At 44.5% G+C, this 24,675-nt stretch overlaps 1 protein-coding gene across 1 annotated transcript in view; it reads left to right on the top strand.

Annotated features, from left to right (window-relative positions):
* Positions 1–24,675, top strand: part of RASEF (RAS and EF-hand domain containing) — a 112,346-nt gene that overhangs the window by 72,267 nt on the left and 15,404 nt on the right. The window contains 5 exon segments of the mRNA XM_068242856.1: positions 5,142–5,226; positions 7,125–7,201; positions 15,230–15,467; positions 20,437–20,583; positions 24,496–24,643. Coding sequence (XP_068098957.1) covers positions 5,142–5,226; positions 7,125–7,201; positions 15,230–15,467; positions 20,437–20,583; positions 24,496–24,643 — 695 coding nt within the window.

Here is a 24,675-nt window from a genome sequence, read left to right as displayed (position 1 = left end):
CCCACTTTTGACACATTGCAATTGCACACCATGCTCTGAAACGGGCATTTCTGGTCATTGCACTGTCTAGCCATTGATAAATGTTTAGGTAGGCTACCATCTGGCCTGGTGATATGATGGAAAATATGCATGTTCATGTACATATTATACAAAAGCTTCTCTGCTCCCAAAGTACAATAGTTTGTTCTTTTCTACAGCAATAAAATGAAGGATAACCTTAATAAATGTAGGCCTTCAGGATAATATTGAAGCTACCAGTCTTACCAAAGACACTGCTAATCCTATGCCAAATCCTTGCTGAACTTTGCCAAAACTCTATCAAACCAATCCAGCAATATTGTGTCCTCTACCAACCAGTGTCGAAACTCTTCTGTGTTTTCTGGTCTTTTCAAGGCTTTCCTATGCAAGAAATCTGCTGAGTAGCACATGGACTCTGTAGGTTACTTCCTAAGATTGTACTGTTTTGTGTTAAAGCTCAGAAGATTTTTTTTTTCCTGAGACTATTAGTCCTTTTCATGCTCCCACCAATCTGTATCATGACCATGCCTCTGCTTGAACTTTGCTGATCTGTGTCTAGACTATAGCAATCCTGCTAGCTCATGTCAAGACTGCTGGCCTACAATGAAACTATGTGGCCCTTTCCTTAAACTATTGGCCAGTGAGAAGATTTCCTTGTTTGTGGTAGGACTTTACCGCCCTTTGTTGACCTATGCTAACATTGTACCAGAACCTCACCAAGACTATTCTGGACCAAACCAGCCTATACCAGAGGCAGTTGGTGTTTATTCTCTGAAGATGTCCGTAAATGTGAAAGGGAACATCAGTAGCTAATATCTCTCTTTGCGTCATCACACAACAATTAACATTAACAATTAACTTTTTTTTTCTTGATGCCATCTAGTATTTAACCTATAATTGGGCATGGATAATCATTGCGTTTTTACCGTGAAAATTTGCAAAACAACGGCGAGCCCTATTGACTTTAATGGCAGTGAACTTCAAAGACCTTTAGGCCATCTCTGCAGCCACAATTTCTTTTAAAAAAGGCGTACAAAGTGTCAAGAAACCCAGAGAAAGTGGCATGACATAGGGGGATCAATGACAACGTAGTTGCAACAAAATACGTATTTTTACATTTTTAAGAAATGTCAATGGCTGCCAACTTTAGCGGTTAATAAGTTGTCAGGATCCGCACCGTCTAAAATCTTCTTTTATTTTAGCTCTTTAAAATATCATAACAGGCAAAAAAGTATGTGTATCACACTGCCATGACGCACGGCGTTTCAGAATAGCTCTTTCCCCAGATGGCGTAAGGTACACACTCCTGTGTGTGTGTACCTGACGTTCAGCAAGAAGATTTTAGACGGTGCGGATCCTGACAACTTATTTGCTTGGATATCCCTGTGCACTCCAGGGGCGATCGCTGCACGTCAACATTATCCATTGGTGCTGATCCACTTGAAACATTAACTTTAGCGGTTAATGGAAAACCCCTGTAAGGGCTAGAGTCGCTACATTTGCAGGCTATGTAAAGAAGACCAATGGGAAGTAGGTGAAAAAAAGACCTTGTAGGAAGTTACGATAGGAAATTGGGTTTTTTTTTAATTCTTATTTATTTATTTATTTTTAATGCGGTTGAATGACAGTGTAAATGTACATATATCAAAAGAATGAGCAGTGAATTTCATGCCGGGGCTGTGCCGGTGGTTAGTATGCAGTGCGTAGTGACCACCTGGAAACCCGTTGAAACTTGCAATGCTTTGGCCAGGGATCACTGTACAGCTGCAATATTGCTGTATAAGGACCTCTTGAACCCCTTGGCACCCATGCAGACTGGAATAGGGTCCAACCCACGCCAGAACTCTGGATGTGCGTGATACTTGTGGGAGGGGAGGGAAGGGCAGTGTGAGTAGGCAGCAGTGTCCGGGATGGAGCTTTCAACTGTACGAAGTATAGCTGAGCGCAAAAGCATCTTTAAAAGTCTTCCAAATTCCCATTGGTCAGTTCATTGACCAATTGGGAGGCCTGGGGGGACTTTCAAAGATGCTTATATTCTCAGCTATACCTAGTATAGCTGAGAACTGTGCAGGTGCGCATACATTTTAAATCAAGGTATCTTTGTTGCAGCATTTTCCAGGATACTGGCGTGGTATCATTAATTAAAAACTAATAAAGGACATTTCCAATGTTCTGGAATGGTCACCTCAGTCCCCAGACCTGAATTTAATTGAAAATCTGTGGTGTGAGTTAGAGAGCTAAAAAAATATACATATATCCAGGCACATCGCCTCTAGTTAGGACATTAAATAATTATTAAGGAAAGGGAGGTGCTGAAGAGGGTGTGGCTAGAAAACAGCAAAAATCTATTAACCCTTCGCACTCTCGCATGCAAATGTTCAAACAAATGCATTCACAGAATCACTCATCCAGGTACAACTGTTATCCCTACAGCTAAGTTAAAAGCCGAGGTTTTAGTTCACAGAAGAATGCATTCTTATGCTTAGTCACCTATACTGCGCAGAAGTACCCAGGTAAACATAGGTGTCCTAACTCTGGCCCTGTAACAAGCATAGTGCAGACATGCAAACACATTCATTGCATCAAACCTATCAATGGATTAGGAGCACACATCCCGACGTCCTCTCCCGGGACAGACAGCGCATCCCACCAATCGCACAAGGGAGCTAACGTTATGTGTCCATGTGCACCATGCACATACACCAGCATAAGCTGTGTGCATGCTGACAAACACATACAGGGGAAGGAGGGAGTGCACTGAATTAGACCCTAGCCACAGGGGTCAGTAACAAGAAAAAAAATATACATATATCCAGGCACATCGCCTCTAGTTAGGACATTAAATAATTATTAAGGAAAGGGAGGTGCTGAAGGGGGGCCAGAGTTAGGACACCTATGTTTACCTGGGTACTTCTGCGCAGTATAAGTGACTAAGCATAAGAATGCATTCTTATGTGAACTAAAACCCCGGCTTTTAACTTAGCTGTACGGATAACAGTTGTTCCTGGATGAGTGAATCTGTGAATGCATTTGTTTGAACATTTGCATGCGAGAGTGCGAAGGGTTAATAGATTTTTGCTGTTTTCTAGCCACACCCCCTTCAGCACCTCCCTTTCCTTAATAATTATTTAATGTCCTAACTAGAGGCGATGTGCCTGGATATATGTATATTTTTTTTCTTGTTACTGACCCCTGTGGCTAGGGTCTAATTCAGTGCACTCCCTCCTTCCCCTGTATGTGTTTGTCAGCATGCACACAGCTTATGCTGGTGTATGTGCATGGTGCACATGGACACATAACGTTAGCTCCCTTGTGCGATTGGTGGGATGCGCTGTCTGTCCCGGGAGAGGACGTCGGGATATGTGCTCCTAATCCATTGATAGGTTTGATGCAATGAATTTGTTTGCATGTCTGCACTATGCATGTTACAGGGCCAGAGTTAGGACACCTATGTTTACCTGGGTACTTCTGCGCAGTATAGGTGACTAAGCATAAGAATGCATTCTTCTGTGAACTAAAACCCCGGCTTTTAACTTAGCTGTAGGGATAACAGTTGTACCTGGATGAGTGAGTTAGAGAGCTGTCCATGCTCTGAAGCCATCAAACCTGAATGAACTAGAGATGTTTTGTAAAGAGGAATGGTCCAAAATACCTTCAACCAGAATCCAGACTCTCATTGGAACCTACAGGAAGCGTTTAGAGCAGGGGTCTCAAACTCGCGGGCCATTTGTGGCCCTCGATGCAATATTTTGTGGCCCTCGCCGGCAAAAGCTTCCTTATAGTTCGCCTCAGTGCTCCCAAGTAATCCGCCGCATCCCCGCCGCTAAGCGAGGGCTGCAGAGCCCCCAAATCGCCCGGGGGGCAATCCGCCGGCATTTCTCGGAAGGGGCAGAGCTTTCAGCTTCAGCTCTGCCCCTCCTGACGTCAATCGCCACCTCTCCCCGCCCCTCTCTGTGAAGGAAAAGTGAGAGGGGCGGGCAGAGGTGACGATACGCCGTGATTGTGAAATTCCTTATGCGGCCCAGCCTCATCCTGACTTTGCCTCCTGCGGCCCCCCAGGTAAATTGAGTTTGAGACCCGTGGTTGTTTAGAGGCTGTAATTTCTGAAGAAGGAGGATCTAATAAATATTGATTTCATTTGTTTTTTTGTGGTGCCCAAATGTATGCACCTGCCTAATTTTGTTTAACCCTCCTGGCGGTTAATTTTTTTTTGCCAAAATGGCAAAAATCCTTTTTTTTTTTTTTTTTATTTTTTTTTTTTGTGTTTCATGTAAAGCTACCAGAGTGGTAGCTACATGAAACCCCACTAGAGGACGCATGTGTCCCTCTAGTGCGATCGTCGCCGGCATCATTAGCAAACAGGGGAACGCGTATATAACGCGCTCCCCTGTTTGGCTTCTCCTGTCGCCATGGCGACGATCGGAATGACGTCATGGACGTCAGCCGACGTCCTGACGTCAGACACCTCCCATCCAGCCCATAGCACTGCCCGGAACTCATTGGCCCGGGCAGCGCAGGGCTCTGGCGGGGGGGGGGGCCCTCTTGCGCTGCTGCGTACGGGCGATCGCCGCAGAGCGGCGGCGATCAAGCTGTACGCGCGGCTAGCAAAGTGCTAGCTGCGCGTACAGCATTTTAAATGGAGCAAATCGCTCCACCAGGGGCTGAGATATCTTCCTGCGCGGCATAGCCCGAGCTCAGCTCGGGCTTACCGCCAGGAAGGTTAAACAATTATTTCACACTTTCTGTAAATCCAATCAACTTAATTTCACTTCTCAAATATCACTGTGCATGTCTCCTATATGATGTATTTAACTTACATTTTTTTATCCTAACAACCAACAATATTTTATACTTCTGTGAATATATGCAGTTATGCACTTTGCACATTCCATTTGTCTGTAACGCTAACTCTTTGAACCGTTTTTAGTGGAATTCAGCACAGATCTATTATTTTGTTACTGAAATAACCTTTCAGAAGATTTGAACATTATGACCTAGCTGTGCAGTCATTTCTTTAGTCTCATTCTTTTAGATACTCTGTAACTTAATACCAAAACTCATTGGTTTCTATAGGAAACCCGACAAGACTTCTGTGGCTAACCCATTATGTTTTTGGATTACAGAACAGCTAATAGAAAGTTGCATGACAGTAATGATGGACTGCGGAGCGTGCTGGAGAACAGTATGATCAAGTACAACAGATCACTGGTACGTATATGTTCCAGACTCTGCGCACTGTTCCTCTACTACCAATAAGGATAGATTGCCTGCAAGGGCCTCAGCACACAACAGTGGTGATGAGTTTGGCTCAGGGCAGCTACATCTTTATCAAACTTTCATCGTTTCTTCCAAAGATCTTGAAAAATAAACACCCTGTGGAAGAGCCCCTGCAGTTTTTATATCAAGTGATCTCCATCAACATCCATAGATCATTCATAGCAATACTTACTGTATTCCAGTTGTCATCTACAGTATTGTAACCATGTAGTAATTTGTTTTTAAATATCTAAAAAGGATGGCAATTTCTCACAGCTCATTCAAATTAGGGCACCAAAAACCACAGTTACAACTAAAGTGAAACCGGTTCAGATTATGAAAATGGAAACCAAATATTATAGCAAACATACATAATGCAAACATGCCATTACAAAAATGTATATTTTAGCTCCATAGATATAATTAGCTCAATTATTTTTGCCCAGGTATAATCTGAAGTCTCTACGTATCTTAGGTAGATATTTGTCATTTACGTATATACACTGTTTACATGTAGTTGCACTGAGTATGAATTATTTATGTAAATCAATTAAAAGAGCTCAGGAGTTCAACTTAAATCACTGCTTCCTTCTCTTTGCCTGGGTAATTTTGTAGGCCACTTAAACATGCACTTTCATAGAAGGTATCTTCATCATGCATTTTTTTTCATATGATCGTTGTCAAAAAACATTTCTTTTAGCTGTTAAAAAGTCATGATTATTGAACATGAGGCATTAAGCTATTATCTTACTTCACCACAAATAAGCCAACTTTTTTTTAAGTGGGGGAGATCGGCTTATCTGCAGGTGATATACCAACAGCTGGTCCCACCTTGGTGTTAGAGAATACTGCAGCTTGCATCCACGTGTCCCCTGGCAACCTCTGAACTGGCCACTAGAGCTCCAGGGTCACTGCAGCCACATGACGGTGTACTTGGAGCTGTAGCCACCATTCATAAGCTGCCGAGTATATATGCCGGGACTGGAGATGAAGCAAGGAGAGGTAGATATGCTAATATTGGCATGCTCCAACATGTTCTCTGCATCCACAGGCAGGCTCAAACGCGTACTCTGCATTGGGTGACACATTGGGGAGTCGGCTAATCAGCGGGTTGTGGCTTTTGGCCTACTTCTTCGGCCAAAAGGGGTGATTTGTCCACAGTGCTATTTTTATTCTGTTTAAACTTGCATACCTTTTTTAAAAGAAAACAAATCCAGCTAAAAGAAAAATAAAAACAATACCATCCAACTATATTTTTTAAAACTAAACAAATTGTTTTTCTTACATTCAAAGATCCATTTCAATACTTTGAAAAGGCCACCATTTTCCATTCTTAATCCCCAAAAAACACTCTCATAGTAGCATTCAAAGTAAATAAAAAAACTATTCCTAACACTTTTTTTTAAAACCAATCTTTGAAGTCATGTGCCACTTGCTCCTGAGCCCAGACTGGCAAGTTTCCATGTGATCTGGGACCATGGCAGTCTGGGTCACATTCTCTCACATAAGTCACTGTAGGAGGTAAGAGATGCTGCATCAATAACTTTAGTCAGAGAAACAGGAAGAGGTGTGTGGTCATCCCAAGACTAGAAAGATTGTCTTTAGAAACATGCTTAAGTTGTTGTTTTGAATGATGCTTTGCCTGGGTGTTTAGGCATGGAAGAGGAATTGTAGCCTTTTTCAGAATGTTGGGGTGCGGCTTCAGAGTTACAATGCATATGTTAGAGGAGTTGTGCATCCTTTGTACAGATTTTGGAAATGAGCATGTCACACAAGTATATGAAATACTGAAATGTGTTTATACATCACTAACAGATCTGTGTATTATATCATTTTCTGTGTTGTTTCAGCGTGCAAACACTTCACCAGGAAGTACCATGTCCAGGAACAGCCCCAAACTAAACAGATGTAACTCTCCATATGACCGGTACATTTTTGTGGTTTCTATTTCATTATTGCTTCTTAGAACTCTGAGATGAACGCTATTCCCTTTCTTTTTTATTTTTTTATTTTTTAAGTTGAGGGTATTCTGTTATGAAGCTGACAATTTGGGTGCAAGCTACGCCAGGGAACACTGGGGGGTGGGGGGGATTTGGTAATTCTGCATCGATTTTTCCTTGTGCACTTTTTCAATAGATACATTCCTTTTAATGCAAGAACTGCATACACATGTAATTATTGAGTGCCAGGAAGATTTGGTTGTAACATGCAACAAGTCAACCAATGAGATTATATAGTAGAGTAAGGAAAGAAAAAGATTGAATGGTTGCTGTGGCCATTACAGGTTGTTCTCTGATACCATTAAAATTATCATTATTTAGTATTTATACAGGGCCAACATCTTCCACAGCACTGTTTGTTAACTGTCCCTCAGAGGGGCTCACAATCTAATCCCTAGCGTAGTCATAATTCCATCATAGTCTAGGGCCAACTTTTGGGGGAAGACAATAAGGATATAGAAGAATAAGCATATAAGATAATAAGGATAAAAGGATGATTCAAAGTGCATACAGCAATTTTAATCCTTGCTTTCATTTGCAGCATAGTTGCAGAAATTACTGCATCATGTGTAGTCCTAGTCTAAAGCTGGCCACTAACGGTCCAATTTATAGCGAAAAATCGTTTGAGCGATGAGAAATTCTGATCGGATTGGTTGTAAATAATCTCCATTGGTGGACACAATCGATTATGAACGAGTGAAAAAAATGTCGCCCGAATGAATTTTCATCGAACGAAAATTTGGATTTTCTTGGTGGTCGTGATAGATAGGAAGCAATGATTGGTTAGTTGATGGTGTAGTGAACGATTTTTCGTCCGATAAGAATTTATCATCGCTCAAACGATTTTTCACTAGAAATTGGACAGTTAGTGGCCAGCTTTATACAGCATGCCCATTATTTCCTCTCTGAAGAGATGTTGTGACTGAAATGCATCCTACAAAATTCAGGAACTGACATTAATGAGTCTGTCCAATTACTCCTATGAATCACAGTAAATCATTCTGGGAACGGAATCTCAGGGTAAGGAGATGAGAGAAAGGAATGCATGATGCTTTTCACAGAATAGTTGGCTCTGCATGGGTCATTTATAAAACAAGGTCTCTTTGGGTTATCTTATAGGATTTTATTAAATTCCAATTTAAACAAGGAAAAATATTTTATTTTGAAATATTTTTGTAAACTCCTTTATTCCTGCCTTTTTTGTATTCGGTCAATGGATATTGGTCAGAAGGTCCATTGTACCAATTTCAATAATATCAGGCATAGCTGATATGTGGAACACCTCGAGGGGACAGGGTGGTGCAAAATGGCAAGGTAATCATCATCAGACTTGAGTTGTTGGTTTGATGGGATAGGGAGTGCTGTGTGCAGGCTCGGACAGAGCCGCCGAACCACCGACGGTCCCATCGGTGGGCCCCGACTGCCCCTCCTCCTGGGGGCCCCTAGAAGGGGTGCGCTGGAGGGGAGAGCCGCGGGGAGGGCAGCCCGACTGTTTTTTTTTTTTTTTATGTCCCTTAAAAAAAACTATTTTCCCCGGGGGGGCCCCCTCCTATCCTCCCCCTCCCTCACCTCGGAGGGCCCCCCTCCTGTTACGAGCGGCGGTAGAGCGGCGGGTACAGCAAAGTTCCGGCGAGGTATAGCAGAAGATAGAGGTCAAGCTGCCTCCCGGGCTACGCTGTCTCCTCTATGCCGCTCGCACTGCTTCCTGGTTTAGTGCGCGGCAATTACAAAGGAGACAGCGACTGGGAGGCAGCTGGACCTCTATCTTCTGCTTTACTTCGCCGGAAGTTTGCTGTACCCGCCGCTCGTAACAGGAGGGGGGCCCTCCGAGGTGAGGGATGGGGAGGATAGGAGGGGGCCCCCCCGGGGAAAATAGTTTTTTTAAGGGAAAAAAAACAAAAAAAAAAACAGTCGGGCTGCAATCCCCGCGGCTTGTAATTGGAGGGGGGACACCCAGGTGAGGGGGAGCATAGGAGTCGGGGCCCCCACTGGCTACCCACCCGGCTACCTAACTGCCCACCCGGCTATCTAACTGCCTACATTCCCACCCGGCTACCCTTCTGCCTACCCTCCCACCCGGTTACCTAACTGCCTACCCTCCCACCCGGCTACCTAACTGCCCACCCGGCTACCTAACTGCCTACCCTCCCACCCGGCTACCCTTCTGCCTACCCTCCCACCCGGCTACCTATCTACCCACCCGGCTACCTAACTAGCTGCCCACCCGGCTACCTATCTACCCACCCAGCTACCTATCTGCCTACCCTCCCACCCGGCTACCTAATTGCCCACCCGGCTACCTAACTGCCTACCCTCCCACCCGGCTACCTATCTACCCACCCAACTACCTTTCTGACCACCCTCCCACCCGGCTACCTATCTGCCCACCCGGCTACCTATCTGCCCACCCGGCTACCTATCTACCCACCCGGCTACCTATCTACCCACCCAGCTACCTATCTACCCACCCAGCTACCTATCTGCCTACCCTCCCACCCGGCTACCTATCTGCCCACCCGGCTACCTATCTACCCACCCAGCTACCTATCTTCCCACCCTCCCACCTGGCTACCTAACTGCCCACCCGGCTACCTAACTGCCCACCCAGCTACCTATCTGCCCACCTGGCTACCTAACTGCCTACCTTCCCACCCGGCTACCTAACTGCCCACCCAGCTACCTATCTGCCTACCCTCCCACCCGGCTACATAACTGCCTACCCGGCTAACTATCTGCCTACCATGCCATGGGCGTCCCTACATAGGGCAAAATGGGGCATGCGCACTCCCCTGGCTAGCTGCTGCCCCCCCCCCTAGCTACCCGGACGTGGCTGGCCCGCCCGCCCTGGGGTGGCAGCGGAGAGAGAAAAGAAGCGGCAGGCACAGCTGCGCTGCCTGCCGCATCACTTAATTCTAAAGGGGGGAGCGAGAGAGGGGGAGCCCCAAGGTGAGGGAAGGGGGAGGGGGAAACGTCCTCCCTTCCCCACCGCTTCTCTTCTCTTCTCCGCTGCCACTGAGGACACCTATAGATCTGGCTATTTAAACTGGGGACACCTATAGACCTGTCTATCTATACTGGGGGGCCCTGTCACTACCTAAACTAGGGGCTCCTGTCACTACATACACTGGGGGGGGGGTCCCTGTCACTGCATACACTGGGGGGCTCCTGTCATACCTAAACTGGGGGTACCTGTCACTAACTGAACTCTCCCCGCTGCTTGCCCCGCCGGGGGCCTCTGGTTTCAGCTGGACTTGAACGGAGAGGAGGCGACCTTACTATCTAACAAAGCGGAAGGATAGAGACCAATGGAGGGGCTCCAGGACTAGTGTCGCCATGCTATAGGACCAAGCGGAGCAGTGATGCCTGCACTAAAGGAGTGAATTAGACGCTATTCTCCTGCACTGCGGTGAGATCTACCCTTTTTCTATCTCTATGGATATATCACATCCCAACAGCTTAATTGTATTCCATATGCCAGTTCCCAAAGTGGACAGTGTATGAGGGAACTGTCAGCTACATCACCAGAACTGCTGAGCAATATTCAAAGCAATATGATTATCTTAGAAGGGGACCCCCGTTATTAATCAATAATAATTATGCATGGCACCTGTATGTAAGCGCGGAATGCGTGGGGTATGTGAGCAGGGGATTGTCCATTTGTTCTATTAAACCGGAATGCTTATTATGAATGCTGTTTTTGATGGCTACATCAGTTTTTTGCTTAGGCAATTTTAATTTTATAATCGTATGTGCTTCCATTTGATGTGTATGTCATTTTGAGACTTTTCTTGCATGTTCCCAATTGCTTAAATAAATTTTGATACTTGATATATTAAGGTGGCTTATAACCTATTTTTGGTCAGTTACCTAGTTGAAGGGGCGCCTGTCAATACCTGAACTGGGGGCACCTGTCACTACCTGAACTGGGGGGCCCTGTCAATACCTAAACTGGGGGCTCCTGTCACTACATACCCTGGGGGGCACCTGTTACTACAAACACTAAGGGCTCCTGTCACTACCTAAACTGGGGGGTATCTGTCACTAACTAAACTGGGGGGCTCCTGTCGCTACCTAAACTTGGGGGTCCTGTCACTACCTAAGCTGGGAGGCTCCTGGTGCTACCTAAACTAGGGTGCACCTGTCACTACCTAAACTATCCAGGCCAGCCCAGCATCACCACCAGCCAACCAGCCCAGAATCACTGTCAAAAAGGCCATAGCATCACCACCAACAGTCAGGCCAACATTTACTTCAACCAGCCAAGTACAGCCCAGCATCACCGCCAGGCCGGCCACAGCACCACCGCCAGGCCTTTCAGCCCACACATCATCCCCAATCCTGCCAAAAACAGTATTGCCTGGCACAGCAGCCAGTAGAGGAGAATTCAGAAGCCAGGTGAGAGGTGTCTACCATATTAAGTGGGCATTCTGCCTATTTATGTGAAATGCTGTTTATTTATGTGCCTCATGACTGCTGAATTTGTCTTGTTGGGGGCCTCATGGTTACTGAATTTGTCTTGTTGGGGGCCTCATGGTTACTGAATTTGTCTTGTTGGGGGCCTCATGGTTACTGAATGTCTTGTTGGGGGCCTCATGATTGCTGAATTTGTCTTGTTGGGGGCCTCATGATTGCTGAATTTGTCATGTTGGGGGCCTCATGATTGCTGAATTTGTCTTGTTAGGGGCCTCATGATTGCTGATTTTGTCTTGATGGGGGACCTCATGATTGCTGAATTTGTCTTGTTGAGGGTCACATGATTGCTAACTGCGAGACTATGGAAAAAGCTGAATCATCATCATATGAGACAATAGCTACTTTTTAAAACAGAAAATAAAACTGGGAGGTTCTAAAAAAAAAATAAAAAAAAAAAATAAATACATTTTTCAGGAGTTGGATGGATGAAATTGTTTATCTTCACAGTTTATTTTCAACTTGGATTTTCCATAATGTTCATGTATGAGTTAAAACGTTTTTATTTAGTTTAAATTGCTGTTGCCACTTTGCAATAGATAAGTGACTTTTGGGTTGCAGTTTGGGCACTCTGCCTTCAAAAGGTTCGCCACCACTGTCCTAATCTAATGTCCCACCATTCATGCAAATTTGTCTCCACCCATGACTACACCCACATTCTGGTCCATGACCACACCCAATTCTTCCATGACCGCACCACTTCTTCCCCCTCCCCCTTTTTTCTATCTGCCCACCCGGCTAGCTATCTGCCCGCCCTCTCACCCTGCTAGCTATCTAACTTATACTGGGGGCAGCTACCTATCTAACCTATACTGGAGGCACCTACCAATGTAACCTATACTGGGGGCAGCTACCTATGTAACCTGTATTGGGGGCATCTACCTTGCTAGCCTTTACTGGTGGCAACTATACTGGCTACCTATATTGGAGGCACCTACCTAACTAACCTATACTGGGGGCACCTACCTATCTAACCTATGCTGAGGGAAACTATTCTGGCTACCTATATTAGCCCACTGCCTTACTGTTACAGTTACATTACAATTACCCCCCACCCATGTGATGTCATGTCCACACCCATTTTTTTTGTCGCTGCACGCTTTGCTTTTTGGGGGGGGGGTGTTGGTAAATTATCCGCACTGGGTGTCAAACACCCTAGCTACGCCACTGGAGGGGGCACAGCTTGGAAGGGGGGGAATTGGGCACAGAGCGGCAGGGAGGGGGGGAAGCGTCCCCCCCCTCCCTCACCTAGGGCCCCCCCTTCCGCGCACCCCCCTCCTCCAGAAGTGCAGCCAGCAGCGAGCGGAGAATAGCTACAGAGATGATGCTATCTCCGCTCCGCGTCCGCATGCCGCTGCCCTGCTGGTCTCTGACTGTAGTGTGTGACGCTGTCCAATCACGCTCTCGCAGTACTTCCTGCTAGAGCGTGATTGGACAGCGTCACTACAGGAGACAGAGACCAGCAGGGCTGCAGCGGCATGCGGAGCTGAGATAGCATCATCTGAAGCTGGTAAGCTATTCTCCGCTCGCTGCTGGCTGCACTTCTCGAGGAGGGGGGGTGCGCGGAAGGGGGGGCCCTAGGTGAGGGAGGGGGGGAGGCTTCCCCGCTGATCTGTGCCCTCTGCCCCCCCTTCCAAGCTGGGGGGGACTTGCATTGTGTGGGGGTATCTCTGCCACCAACCTGATTGCATTGTGTGGGGCTATCTCTGCCACCAACCTGATTGCATTGTGTGGGGGTATCTGCAGCCAAACTGATTGCATTTTGTGGGGGTATCTGCAGCCAAACTGATTGCATTTTGTGGGGGTATCTGCCGTCAACCTGATTGCATTTTGTGGGGGTATCTGCTGCCATTTGACTACTTGATGAATTATCATGAGGCATGTAACTACTTGAATATTTTATCTACAATGTATCTGGTCGGACCTAATCTCTGTGAATAACGCCGCTACTTATTTTGTGTTTTGTATTTTTTTTTTTTAAGTCTGCCCATGACTCATCATGACCACGCCGATGTTCCAGTGCATGGTGACACCCATTTAGTTTCGCATTTAGACATATTCCTATTGGAGACTGTCCTCAGAATTGCTCACAATCTATTCCCTACTATAAAGTCATGCAAAATTTCTAGAGTACATGTGTATGTGAGCCCAAAATGGGGGGGGGGGGGGGGGAGGGAGGGAGGAGGAGGAGAGGGGGGGGTGGGCCCCAGGCTGAAACTTCCTTGGTGGGCCCTTGGTGTCCCAGTCCGACCCTGGCTGTGTGGTTTGTTGGATTGCTGTGGGTGGCACTCTTTATGCATACAACCCAAATATTGTGGTAGGCTAATCCTTTTTTCCTGCAAAGGTCCTTTACTAAACTTCTCCTGTTTGGACACTGGAGAACAGTAGAGAGCTTTAGTGGTAAACCAAACCTAAACTGGATTTTTAATTGTCTAGCAATGAAATGGTGACCATGCCATTAGAGTAATTTCCACACATATGTGGTGATTATTTTATTTATTTATCTTTTTACTTTTTTTTTAAGTGGAGAGATAGATCTAGGAGCGCTGAAGTCCTATATTCAGTTCCCACCTTGGAATGATCTGCATGGAGTTTTTGTGTTTTCCCCATGTTTGCATGGTTTTCCTTCTGAGCACTCTGGCCGGGCAAATTTCTTTAGCTGTTGAGTTCTACATAATAAAAGCATATTATGTTACACAACTTTTATCTCATTAATTCATTCATTGATTGACATGACTTTACTGGAGCTGTGTGCATTCTTTTGAAATTTCATGGCCAAGATTTTACAGTCCTCCCTGTGATCTGCTACAACCAACCAAGGTCTGTTAATGTTTGCTACCTAATGACTGACAACTGTCATAATAAATCAAGACTTGGTTTGAAGAATCACTAAGAATCACTTAGGGTTTCCACTGTGCTCCAGCTCTGGGGGGAGAAAGGGGGGGCTTTAGGAATTCAGTCCCAAATTGTCAAATTTTTTGTAAAGGTGGGTGGATTTGACTATGATATAAAACTGGGCAATCCTTTAAAAGCTGTGGCTGATACTAATACCAATATTTTTTCAGACGTGTTCTGAAAATCCAAAAGTATATGTATTTGGAAAGACTACTAGAAATACATACAACAAAGATAGATTTATTGTAATAATTGTAATCTGGATGCAAAAAAACACTTGTGTTGGAGCATCTGAATTGCTGGTGCTGTTCCCTGCTGTAAGCTTAGGCCAAGCATACATTCTAACACAATGGAAACTGAAGGAAAATGTGTGCTGTATCACAAAGGTGGTAACAGTAATACAAAACTCATAATGTAATGCGCATCCATTTGATAATGTCAAGGGCCACATTTTAAGCCCTCTACATCTAGTGAGTGGACCACCATTGCTATAAAGCCTTTGTGTACTTCAATGCTTTTCACATAGCACAATTATGCCTTGTATTATTATACATGTGTGCTTACGGTGTGTTTTTTTTTTCTGCCACTAGGTCACCGCGATCAAGCTACTTAGATGAAGATTATGATTCTTTAGCAGTCTGTGATCCTATGCAGAGAATGAACTGTGAGGTTGACAGCCTTCCGGAGAGTTGCATAGATAGTGGGCTCTCCACTCTGAGAGACTCCAATGAGTATGATTCTGAAGTAGAGTACAAAACTTCAAGAAACATTCACAGGCAGAGGTTTCCAACTGAGAATTATGGTGGTGGTGATGCATCTGATACAGATGTGAGTATTCTGCCTACTAGTGTGTATTCAATAATATCCATTAGTCCTTTGACTTTTCCCATATTTTAACCACTAACGACTGCCTAACGCCGATAGGCGTCGGCAGGTCAAAGTGGTGTTTCCAAGGAAACGTTCCATGTCAGTTCACGGAGGGTTTCTCCATGAAGAGCCTGCGAGCCTCCGATCGCGGCTCGCAGGCTAATTGTAAACACGCGGGGAAGAAATCCCCGGTGTCTACATCAATACGGCGCTGCTGTAAACAGCCGGCAAACAGGCGGCGGAGATCAGCCCCCCCCCCAGCAGGACATCCCCCTAGTGGGGAAAAAAAGGGGGGGGGAAGTCTGATCGCCCTGGCTGAAACACAATCTGTGCTTTGGGCTGAAGAGCCCACCCAGCACAGATAAGGGGAAAATCCCCTGGTCGTCAAGTGGTTAACTTACTATATTTTTAATGAATCTTTGTAGCAGAAAATCCTATTTGCCCATTGGTGAAATACTGGAACCAATTATCAGCTTAGGGCTGGTTCACACTTGAGCGGATGCAGAATGGAAATGGTAAGCGCATCTGCTAGGCGGATGCATGCTGTCCATTTTGCATCCACATGCATCAAATACACCCGACCGTTCCATGTCTGCATCCCTTCTGATCTGCGTCCGCATGTCAGCCTATCCACTCCTGTATTGATCATGTTTGCCCCTACGCACAGCCGCTCACCTGTCCTGCCACCGTCGCTCAGCCCCTTCAACAGCCCGGAAGCCAGGTAGAAGCATGGGGCTCTCATAGGCTGCAGCAGGTCAATTCTCCCTAGCAACAGGGAGAATTTTCATTGGTCCAACATGAACCAATGAGAATTCTCCCTGTTGCTGAGAATTCCCATTGGTCTTTTGCAGCTCAATGGAGATCCCTTGGCCTTCATGCTGTTTAAATGGTGTTGGGCGATAGCACACGTGAGGATGACATCATGGTGGCGACCAGAAAACAGGGAACGCGGATGCGGTGACTAGCCTAGTGAGACAGTGGGACAATGTCCATTCTCATAGGCTTTCATTAGATACATTTTCTGGTCTGGCAAATGTGGCAAGTTGGGACTCGGGATACTGTTTAGCTTTTTACGGCACAGGGATCCATGTTTTGTAACAAGTGGAAGCTGATCCAATTTTTATCATAGGATCCGCTTCCTGCATTTTCAGCTGAGCTTTACAAATTTATCCCACAATGTATAAACGCCCATGGTTGGGAATTGTCCTGGACTTGGATGACGAAGACTGGGAGGACATGTGGTTCAAATCATTTGAATACTTAACAGCCCCAAGAAACAAGCTAATTAAGTTAAAAAATATGCATAGAGCTTATATAGCCCAGATTAAACTGTGCCGCATTGATTCATCTGGCTTTGGGTCATGCTGGCACTGTGCTGCTGACGCGGCAGACTTTGATCATATATTATGACACCTCCCGAAAATAGCTCCACACTAGATACAAATCTATGATTTTATTACTAATATTATTAACCACCCTGGCGGTATGGACGAGCTGAGCTCGTCCAGCAAAAACTTGCAAAAAACGTTAATGACGAGCTGAGCTCGTCCATACCAACAGGGAGATTTTCTGTTTCTCTGCCCCGCCGGCTGCATTTTTTTCTCATCAGAGAGATTTCCCAGGATGGCTGGATGCCTGTCTGCACGCTGTGGGTAGTGATCTGTGTTACCCCAGCGTGCATAACAAGCATCCAGCCACCCTAGGGAATCCCTGGGCAGCGGATCGGCGGGCAGAGAATGTGCGTGCGAGGGTTCCCCCTTGTATGCGGCGGCTGTGCGTGTGGTGGATCCCCCTTCTGTGCGGCGTGTTAGGTGCCTATCCCCCTCCTCCCTCCCGATCTCCCCCCTCTCGATTTCCCCCCCCCTTCTCCCCGTCTCAGCCCATTGAGTAAATAGATCTACTCACCCGAGGGCTGTCTCCAGCGATGGCTGCGGCGCACACCCTCCTCCTACGAAGTCCCGGTCTCTGAACATTTACATTACGAGGCTTGGTGACGTCACCAAGTCCTGTAATGTAACTGTACAGAGAACGAGACTTGGTGATGAAAGAGGAAGTGCTGTTGCAGACGTCGCTGGAGAGAGCCCTCGGGTGAGTAGATCTATTTACTCAACGGGCTGAGACAGGGAGGAGGGGAGAGGAACGGGAAGGGGGGGGGGGACATCTGGCTACCTATAAATCTGGCTAAACACCTGGCTCACTATATACCTGGCTTTACACCTGGCTCACTATATACCTGGCTATACATCTGGCTAACTATACCCGGCTGCACATCTGGCTACACATCTGGGTCTTATACTCACCATTGGCATGCTGATCCCTCGTCTCGTACCTCTGATAGCTTCCCCAGTGCCTTCTTCCATGTCCCTTGGCGGATTTTGCTTCTCCCTCGGTGATCACATGTCCCCGTTGATTGATGTTGATGACACCAGGGTCACACAGCGGCAACAACATCTCGTAGCAAACACATTTTTTTTTTTTATTTTTTTTTATAGAATTCAATACAATAACCTGTTTTGAATTCAATATAAAAAAAAAATTGATTGCAAAAAAAAAGGCTTAATGTTTTTCTTTGTATTTCTCTTTTGTTTGTCTTTTCTGCTCCCCTGGCTGCGTGTGTGTGGAGGAGCAGGTTTTGTTGTGCAAAATCTCAAAAAAAAAAAAAATAAATAAATAAAAAGTATCACACGGATACGTTTTTTTAAAGCAAGTGTGGTCCAGCCCTATAGAGAAATTAAAGCTGGTTATGGAAGCATAACAGGCAAAGTGATGCCACTGGTGCAGAGAGAACGGATTGGTCCTTAACACAGCGAAAACTGTGGAGATGATCATTGATTTCAGGAGGCGCGCTCCCACCCTACCCCCAATCCCTATTGACGGCAAGGAAGTGGAAAGAGTTCCATGCGTCTGCCTTCTTGGCACAACCATCTCCAATGTCCTGAGGTGGAAAGCCAACACTGCCTCCACACAGAGAAAAGCCCAACAGAGACTTTTCTTTCTCTGCCAACTAAAAAAGTTTGGTATGGCCCAAAAACTTCTGACAAACTTCTACTCTGCTACAATTGAATCTGTCCTATGCTCTTCCATCCTGGTCTGGTATGCCGGCTCCTTCGCCAGCGACAGGCTCGAACTGCAGAGGATCATCAGATCAGCAGAGAGGATCATCGGGAAAGCCCTTCCTACTCTGGACCTCCTCTACCACTGTAGGCTGAACACCAGAGCATTAAAGATCACCAACGACCCCTCGCACCCAGGCCACCGCTTCTTTAGTCAGCTTCCCTCGAGCCGGAGAGTCCGGTTCCGGTCCATCCTCACCAAGACCTCGAGACATAAGAACAGTTTCTTTCCCTCTGCTGTCAACCTTCTGAACTCTCTCCACGAAATTGCCCATCCCCACCCTACAAATTCAAGCCACACTATATCATGCTGAACTGAGGCACACTGCACATGGATGCCGCTCAAGCTTTAGTGAACTCTTTGCCTCTTTGCCTGTTTTGTGGGTGTATTTTTTTGATTTGTAACTAATGCTTCATTGTGTCTCCCTGCATCTGGTATTTTATTTTTGTTTCTTGTTCCTTCTGACTGCATGCTCCATCCCGTATCTGTATTTGTATCTGTATCAGTACCCTGTACATGCCAAGCCCAATTCCGGGCACGACCCAGTCGTGCTTGGCGAGAATAAAGATTCTGATTCATAGCAACAGAGGCCGCGGGAAACACCATTATTAAAGTGTACCTGAGGTGACAAGTGACATGAGATAAACATGTCTATGTACAGTGCAAAACCTATTAGTAACTTGGCTGTTTTACTTGCTTTATTTTGCTGCCTGAAGGAGTTAATTTTTAGGCATAGAAGTCTTGTGGGTATCTTGTATACCTTGTGGGGAATATAGTAAACATCACTGATAAGCAAATTATGGCCATACAAGTTTTCCTGGCAGAGTACAGCTTCTGAGGGCAGATGGAGATAGAAAAAGGTTAGTAGTTTATGTATTTTCACTTAGGGACAATTAACAGGCGGACGCTGAGCAGAGACCACAAAACATTCATTCTACTTTGTAAATGTTTAAATGTAAAATAAAACCATGGGATATATAAAAAAAAGCCATTTTAGGAGTAAGAGGATAAATACAATAGTTTCTCTCATCAATTTATTTTCACCTTGGGTTCACCTTACTCTTCAATCAATTTTTGTTGTTGGTTCTGCTGTCCTCATCCTAACGGTCTTTTAAGATTCAGGTACATAATACTTTTTAACCTGACAACTGATGACCGAAAGATCAGCAGGGGGCCAGGCAAGTGGTATTGTTTAAAAGGAAATAAATATATCAGCCTCAATTTCCCTCTTAAAGAGACACTGAAGCGGAAAAAAAATTATGATTTGTATGTGTAGTACAGCTAAGAAATAAAACATTAAGATCAGATACATCAGTCTAATTGTTTCCAGTACAGGAAGAGTTGAGAAACTCCAGTTGTTATCTCTATGCAAACAAGCCATTAAGCTCTCCAACTAAGTTAGTCGTGGAGAGGTGTGTTATCTGACTTTTATTATCTCAACTGTAAGTAAACTGTTTACTTTTTCTCTGCTAGTGGAGAGGTCATTACTTCACAGACTGCTCTGAAAGACTCATTTTGAATGCTGAGTGTTGTGTAATCTGCACATATTATAGAATGATGCAATGTTAGAAAAAACACTATATACCTGAAAATAAAAGTATGAGAATATTTTCTTTGCTGCTAATCTTCTAGTAATTATTCATAGTACACAACCAATTCACTATATCATATTTTTTTTTTCGCTTCAGTGTCTCTTTAAGTGTGCTTAAAAATGTTCTAAAACCTCTTTAAATTCACTAAGAACAATTGAGTCTGTGATGAAAAAATTGCCAGAATAAACTATACTTATGGCTAAATAGTCTTTGCTCGGCTGCAGGTGCCAGAAATCCGCGATGAAGAATCTTATGTTGCAGAATCTGGTGGGTCTTACCTTGACTGGAAACCATCACGACCAGTCAGTAGAAGCAGTTCTGGAGCATCATCAAGAAGGTGTATCTCAGCACTGCCGGCTCATGTAACACAAGTAAGCATGTTTCAGATCCTTTAACGCTTCATGTTTCCAATGGTAGACCAGAACATTTGTTGGGGATAGTTCCGGGTGACAGTTTTAAGAATGACTACAGTACTAATTGCCCGACTATAGCTGAGCAGCCTGTTCTGTGAAGATGGGAGGAGCAATTACAATAGTGTTCTGAGTCATTGGTATTTGTTTTTTTAACAATCAGTTTTATTGTATTTAAAAAGGCAGTTATTATTGTTGTTATTAGATGTATATAGCGCCAACATATTACGCATCGCTGTACAATAAATAGGATGTAGATTACTGTACAACAGAGGACCCTGACATAGTGCCAGTTAGAAAAGTCAAGCAGATATACCGTATTTTTCGTACAATACGACACTCCTTACCATAAGACGCACCTAGGTTTAGAGGACAAAAACCAGGGGGAAAAATGCCCGCTTGTACCTCTTGTGTCTCTGTGCCCTCCTCTGCCCCCTTGTGTCCTCCTGTGTCCCCCATTTGTCCGCCTCTGTCCTCTTGTGTCCTCCTCTATGCCCCTTTGTGTCCCCCTTGTGTCTGCCTCTTTGCCCTTTTGTGTCCTCCGTTTGTTCCCCTGTGTCCTCCTCTGCATGGGCACAGTACAGGGAGTCCCCGACATTGTGGCGGGTTGGAGGTTAGTATTGGCAGGTGTTCACAAGTCAGGAACGCTCTGCATTTGGACTATAAGACGCAGTGACTTTTTTCCCTACTTTTGGGGGTGAAAAAGTAAGTCCTAAGGTAGCCACTAATGATCCAATCTCTTTGACCCAATTTTACCAAATCTATGTAGTATAAGGGTAAACTGAGTGATTATACTGAGAGTATAATTTAGGCAGTTCCCTTATATTACATAGCAATGGTAAGATTGGATGAAAAAGATTGGATCATCAGTGGCCACCATTATAGTCCAAAAAATACAGTACATATTGATGCAGAGGGTACTGAGTTCGATTGATCATATAGTATAGTGGGCCTCACTGCCCAACACCCCCCCCCATTTCCCCACCCACTATTTGAAATGGTGGTTGTGACGGAGTCGCGCACACCAAAGAGCCAAAGCGGTTCTTGTGAGATGCCTTTACTGGCTCTAGATTTTTAACTTCATTTATCACAATTGAATGTCTCAGCCACTTGTTTACAGCTTGTCTACATTAACCACTTTACCCCCGCGCGTACGGATTTCTCCGCCCCTTTTTCCATCCTTTCACCCCCAGGGACGGAGAAATCCGTACTCTGCGCACTCCCGCCGCTGTCCGCGCTCCCGCTCGTAAACACGCCGCCCGCCGCTAGTAAACACGCCGCCGCCCGCTCGCCCGGAGATCAATGAACGGGAAAATCCATTCCCGTTCGTTGATCTCAGCCCCGCAATGATCTGCTGCCGCTCGGCTGAGCGATCATTGTGAAAAAATAACAAAGTCCCAGCCTCTTTCTACTTCCTGCAAGAGTCCAGAAGGACGCTTGCAGGTCGTATGAAACAAATTGGTAATGGTGCCATCTTGTGGCCAAATAGTAAAACTACATCCTAACCATTTTTTACACACAAATAAACTTGTTTTACACAAAAAATTAACTCCTTACCTCCCACACTCCCCAATTTTATTTTTTTGTAATTAAAAAAAAATAAAAAAATTTACAATTTAAAAAAAATACATAAATAGTTACCTTAGGGACTGAACTTTTTAAATATTTATGTCAAGAGGGTATAACACTGTTACTTTATAAACTATGGGCTTGTAATTAGGGATGGACGCAAAACTGAAAAAAATGCACCTTTATTTCCAACTAAAATATTGGCGGCAAACATTGTGATAGGGACATAATTTAAACGGTTTTATAACCGGGATAAATAGGCATATACATTTAATGGGTTTTAATTACAGTAGCATGCATTATTTAAAAACTATAAAGGCCGAAAACTGAAAAATAATAATTTTTTTCCCACATTTTTTCCTATTTTCCCATTAAAACACATTTAGAATAAAATTATTCTTGGCATAATGTCCCACCTAAAGAAAGCCTAATTAGTGGCGAAAAAAACAAGATATAGTTAATTTCATTGCGATAAGTAATGATAAAGTTATAGACGAATGAATGGAAGGAGCGCTGAAAGGTGAAAATTGCTCTGGTGGTCAGGGGGTAAAACCCCTCAGTTGGGAAGTGGTTAAAATCTTAAAGGATCACTATCGTAAAACGTAAAACACATGAACACCTAAATAAAAAGTACATTTCTCCCCGAGTAAAATGTGCTATAAATTATTTTTCTCCTATGTTGCTGTCACTTACAGTATGTAGTAGAAATCTGACAGAACTGACAGGTTTTGGACTAGCCCATCTCCTCTTGGGGATTCTCAGGTTATTCTTCATCTTCACAAATACTTGGTGAATGGCAGTTGCTTAGTCCAACTGCCAGAATAGTGTGCAAACAAGTAAGGGGAGGGGGGGGGGGGGGAGATTTTTGTCAAGATCGTTTCTAGCTTTCTAGAGAGTGCTTCTGTAAAGAATAAATGAAATACTGAGAAGAAGAGATAGACTAGTCAAAAACCTGTCAGTTCCATCTGCTTTCAACTAACTACTGTAAGTAACAGTAAGGTAGGGGAAAAGTAGTTTTATAGCATGTTTTACTCTGGAAGAGTTCTTTTTATTTGTATGTGTTTACAAATATTTAAAATGTTGCCATTTTTTGCGATAACGGTCCTTTAAATCCTTCTTGTCTGCATTGAGGTTGTGCATTTTCTCCATATTTATATTGGTCTCCTCTTGTTACCCAAAACAAGCTGGAAGTTCTCACATCTGAGCCAAATGTGCCCTAGAGTTGGTTGTCTATGCTGCATAATACTTGGTATGCATTTCTGGAAGTAAATCCAATATTTTTCCAACAAGCAATGTGTTGTCTGGTGTTAGCAGTGTAATACATTTAGGAATTTGACTTATGTCAAAATAATAGAAGTTATTGTAGAGAATAGTTTTAGAGATAGTTCACATTGTGCAATGCTGGTGTCCATGCATTGTACTGCAACCCATTACTGTCCAGAGCAGCACTACGCAGCTGTGAAAAGTACATATAGGAAAACCTCTCTCAACTGGTGACTTGCATCTCCATATAGCTGAATGAAGTAACACAATACCAGCCACGACCATTACATTTCACTAGAAATCAACTGGGGTAAGTGGTTCATGGGCTTGCGTTACAGCTGCAAACCACCTCTACATTAAAGTGTGCCTGAAGGCCTCTGCTAGTCCAGCTCTAGGACCACTGGAGTCTGCTTGACAAGGGTTTTGTTCATTGATGCATGTGGCTATCCTCCCATCCGTGAGGCTACCCTCCCATCCATGAACGAGCGTGGCCGCACTGTGCAGGAGCAGGACGCCTTGTGTCTGGGCAGTAGGGGACATAGGAAGCCTCTAGACTAGAGGATCCAGACGTTTCCCTCTATCGAGCTAAGTATATCCCTTTTTCTCTTGCTGTTCCCACAGGTTTACTTTTATCTGTAGCAAATGCATGAACCGGGTGTTTGAAAAAAAATGCTTAATTTGGCAAAAGCTATTCAATAAAGTGGGGATCAGGTTGGCCCCTGTGCAAATCTCGCGATCGACACTGAAGTACTTTAAAGATACAGGGATGATTCTATAAAATCAGCAATCGTGCTGAAAAGTGGTGATGTTTTCAGCCATTTGCCACTTTTATAAACCTGGTAGTAGGAATAATCCCATTATGTCTTGTGGTCTGCTGATTGCCAGCTTTATGAATCTGCTCTTGTATGCCACTGTGTAACAAGCACTATCCTGTCCACACTAGTAATTCTACTAAAAGATTTATTTGTCTTGATAAAACAGTGATACTATTGAAAAAAAAAGTTGACATAAACCTGGAGAAATGTATTTTTTCACTTTTAGGTAGTTACTGAGAACCGAATGACTAAATTTCCCAGCACAGAAAAGGCATACAGGATAGTCCTCGCTGGAGATGCCGCTGTGGGGAAGTCCAGTTTTCTCATGAGACTTTGTAAGAATGAATTTCGAGGCAATACAAGTGCTACTTTGGGTAAGTTAAAACCTTGATTACATAACTATGTA

Source organism: Hyperolius riggenbachi, chromosome 1 (genome assembly GCF_040937935.1).
Source record: "Hyperolius riggenbachi isolate aHypRig1 chromosome 1, aHypRig1.pri, whole genome shotgun sequence".
In the NCBI taxonomy this organism is placed as follows: domain Eukaryota; kingdom Metazoa; phylum Chordata; class Amphibia; order Anura; family Hyperoliidae; genus Hyperolius; species Hyperolius riggenbachi.
This window is presented reverse-complemented; position numbering and strand designations above follow the sequence as displayed.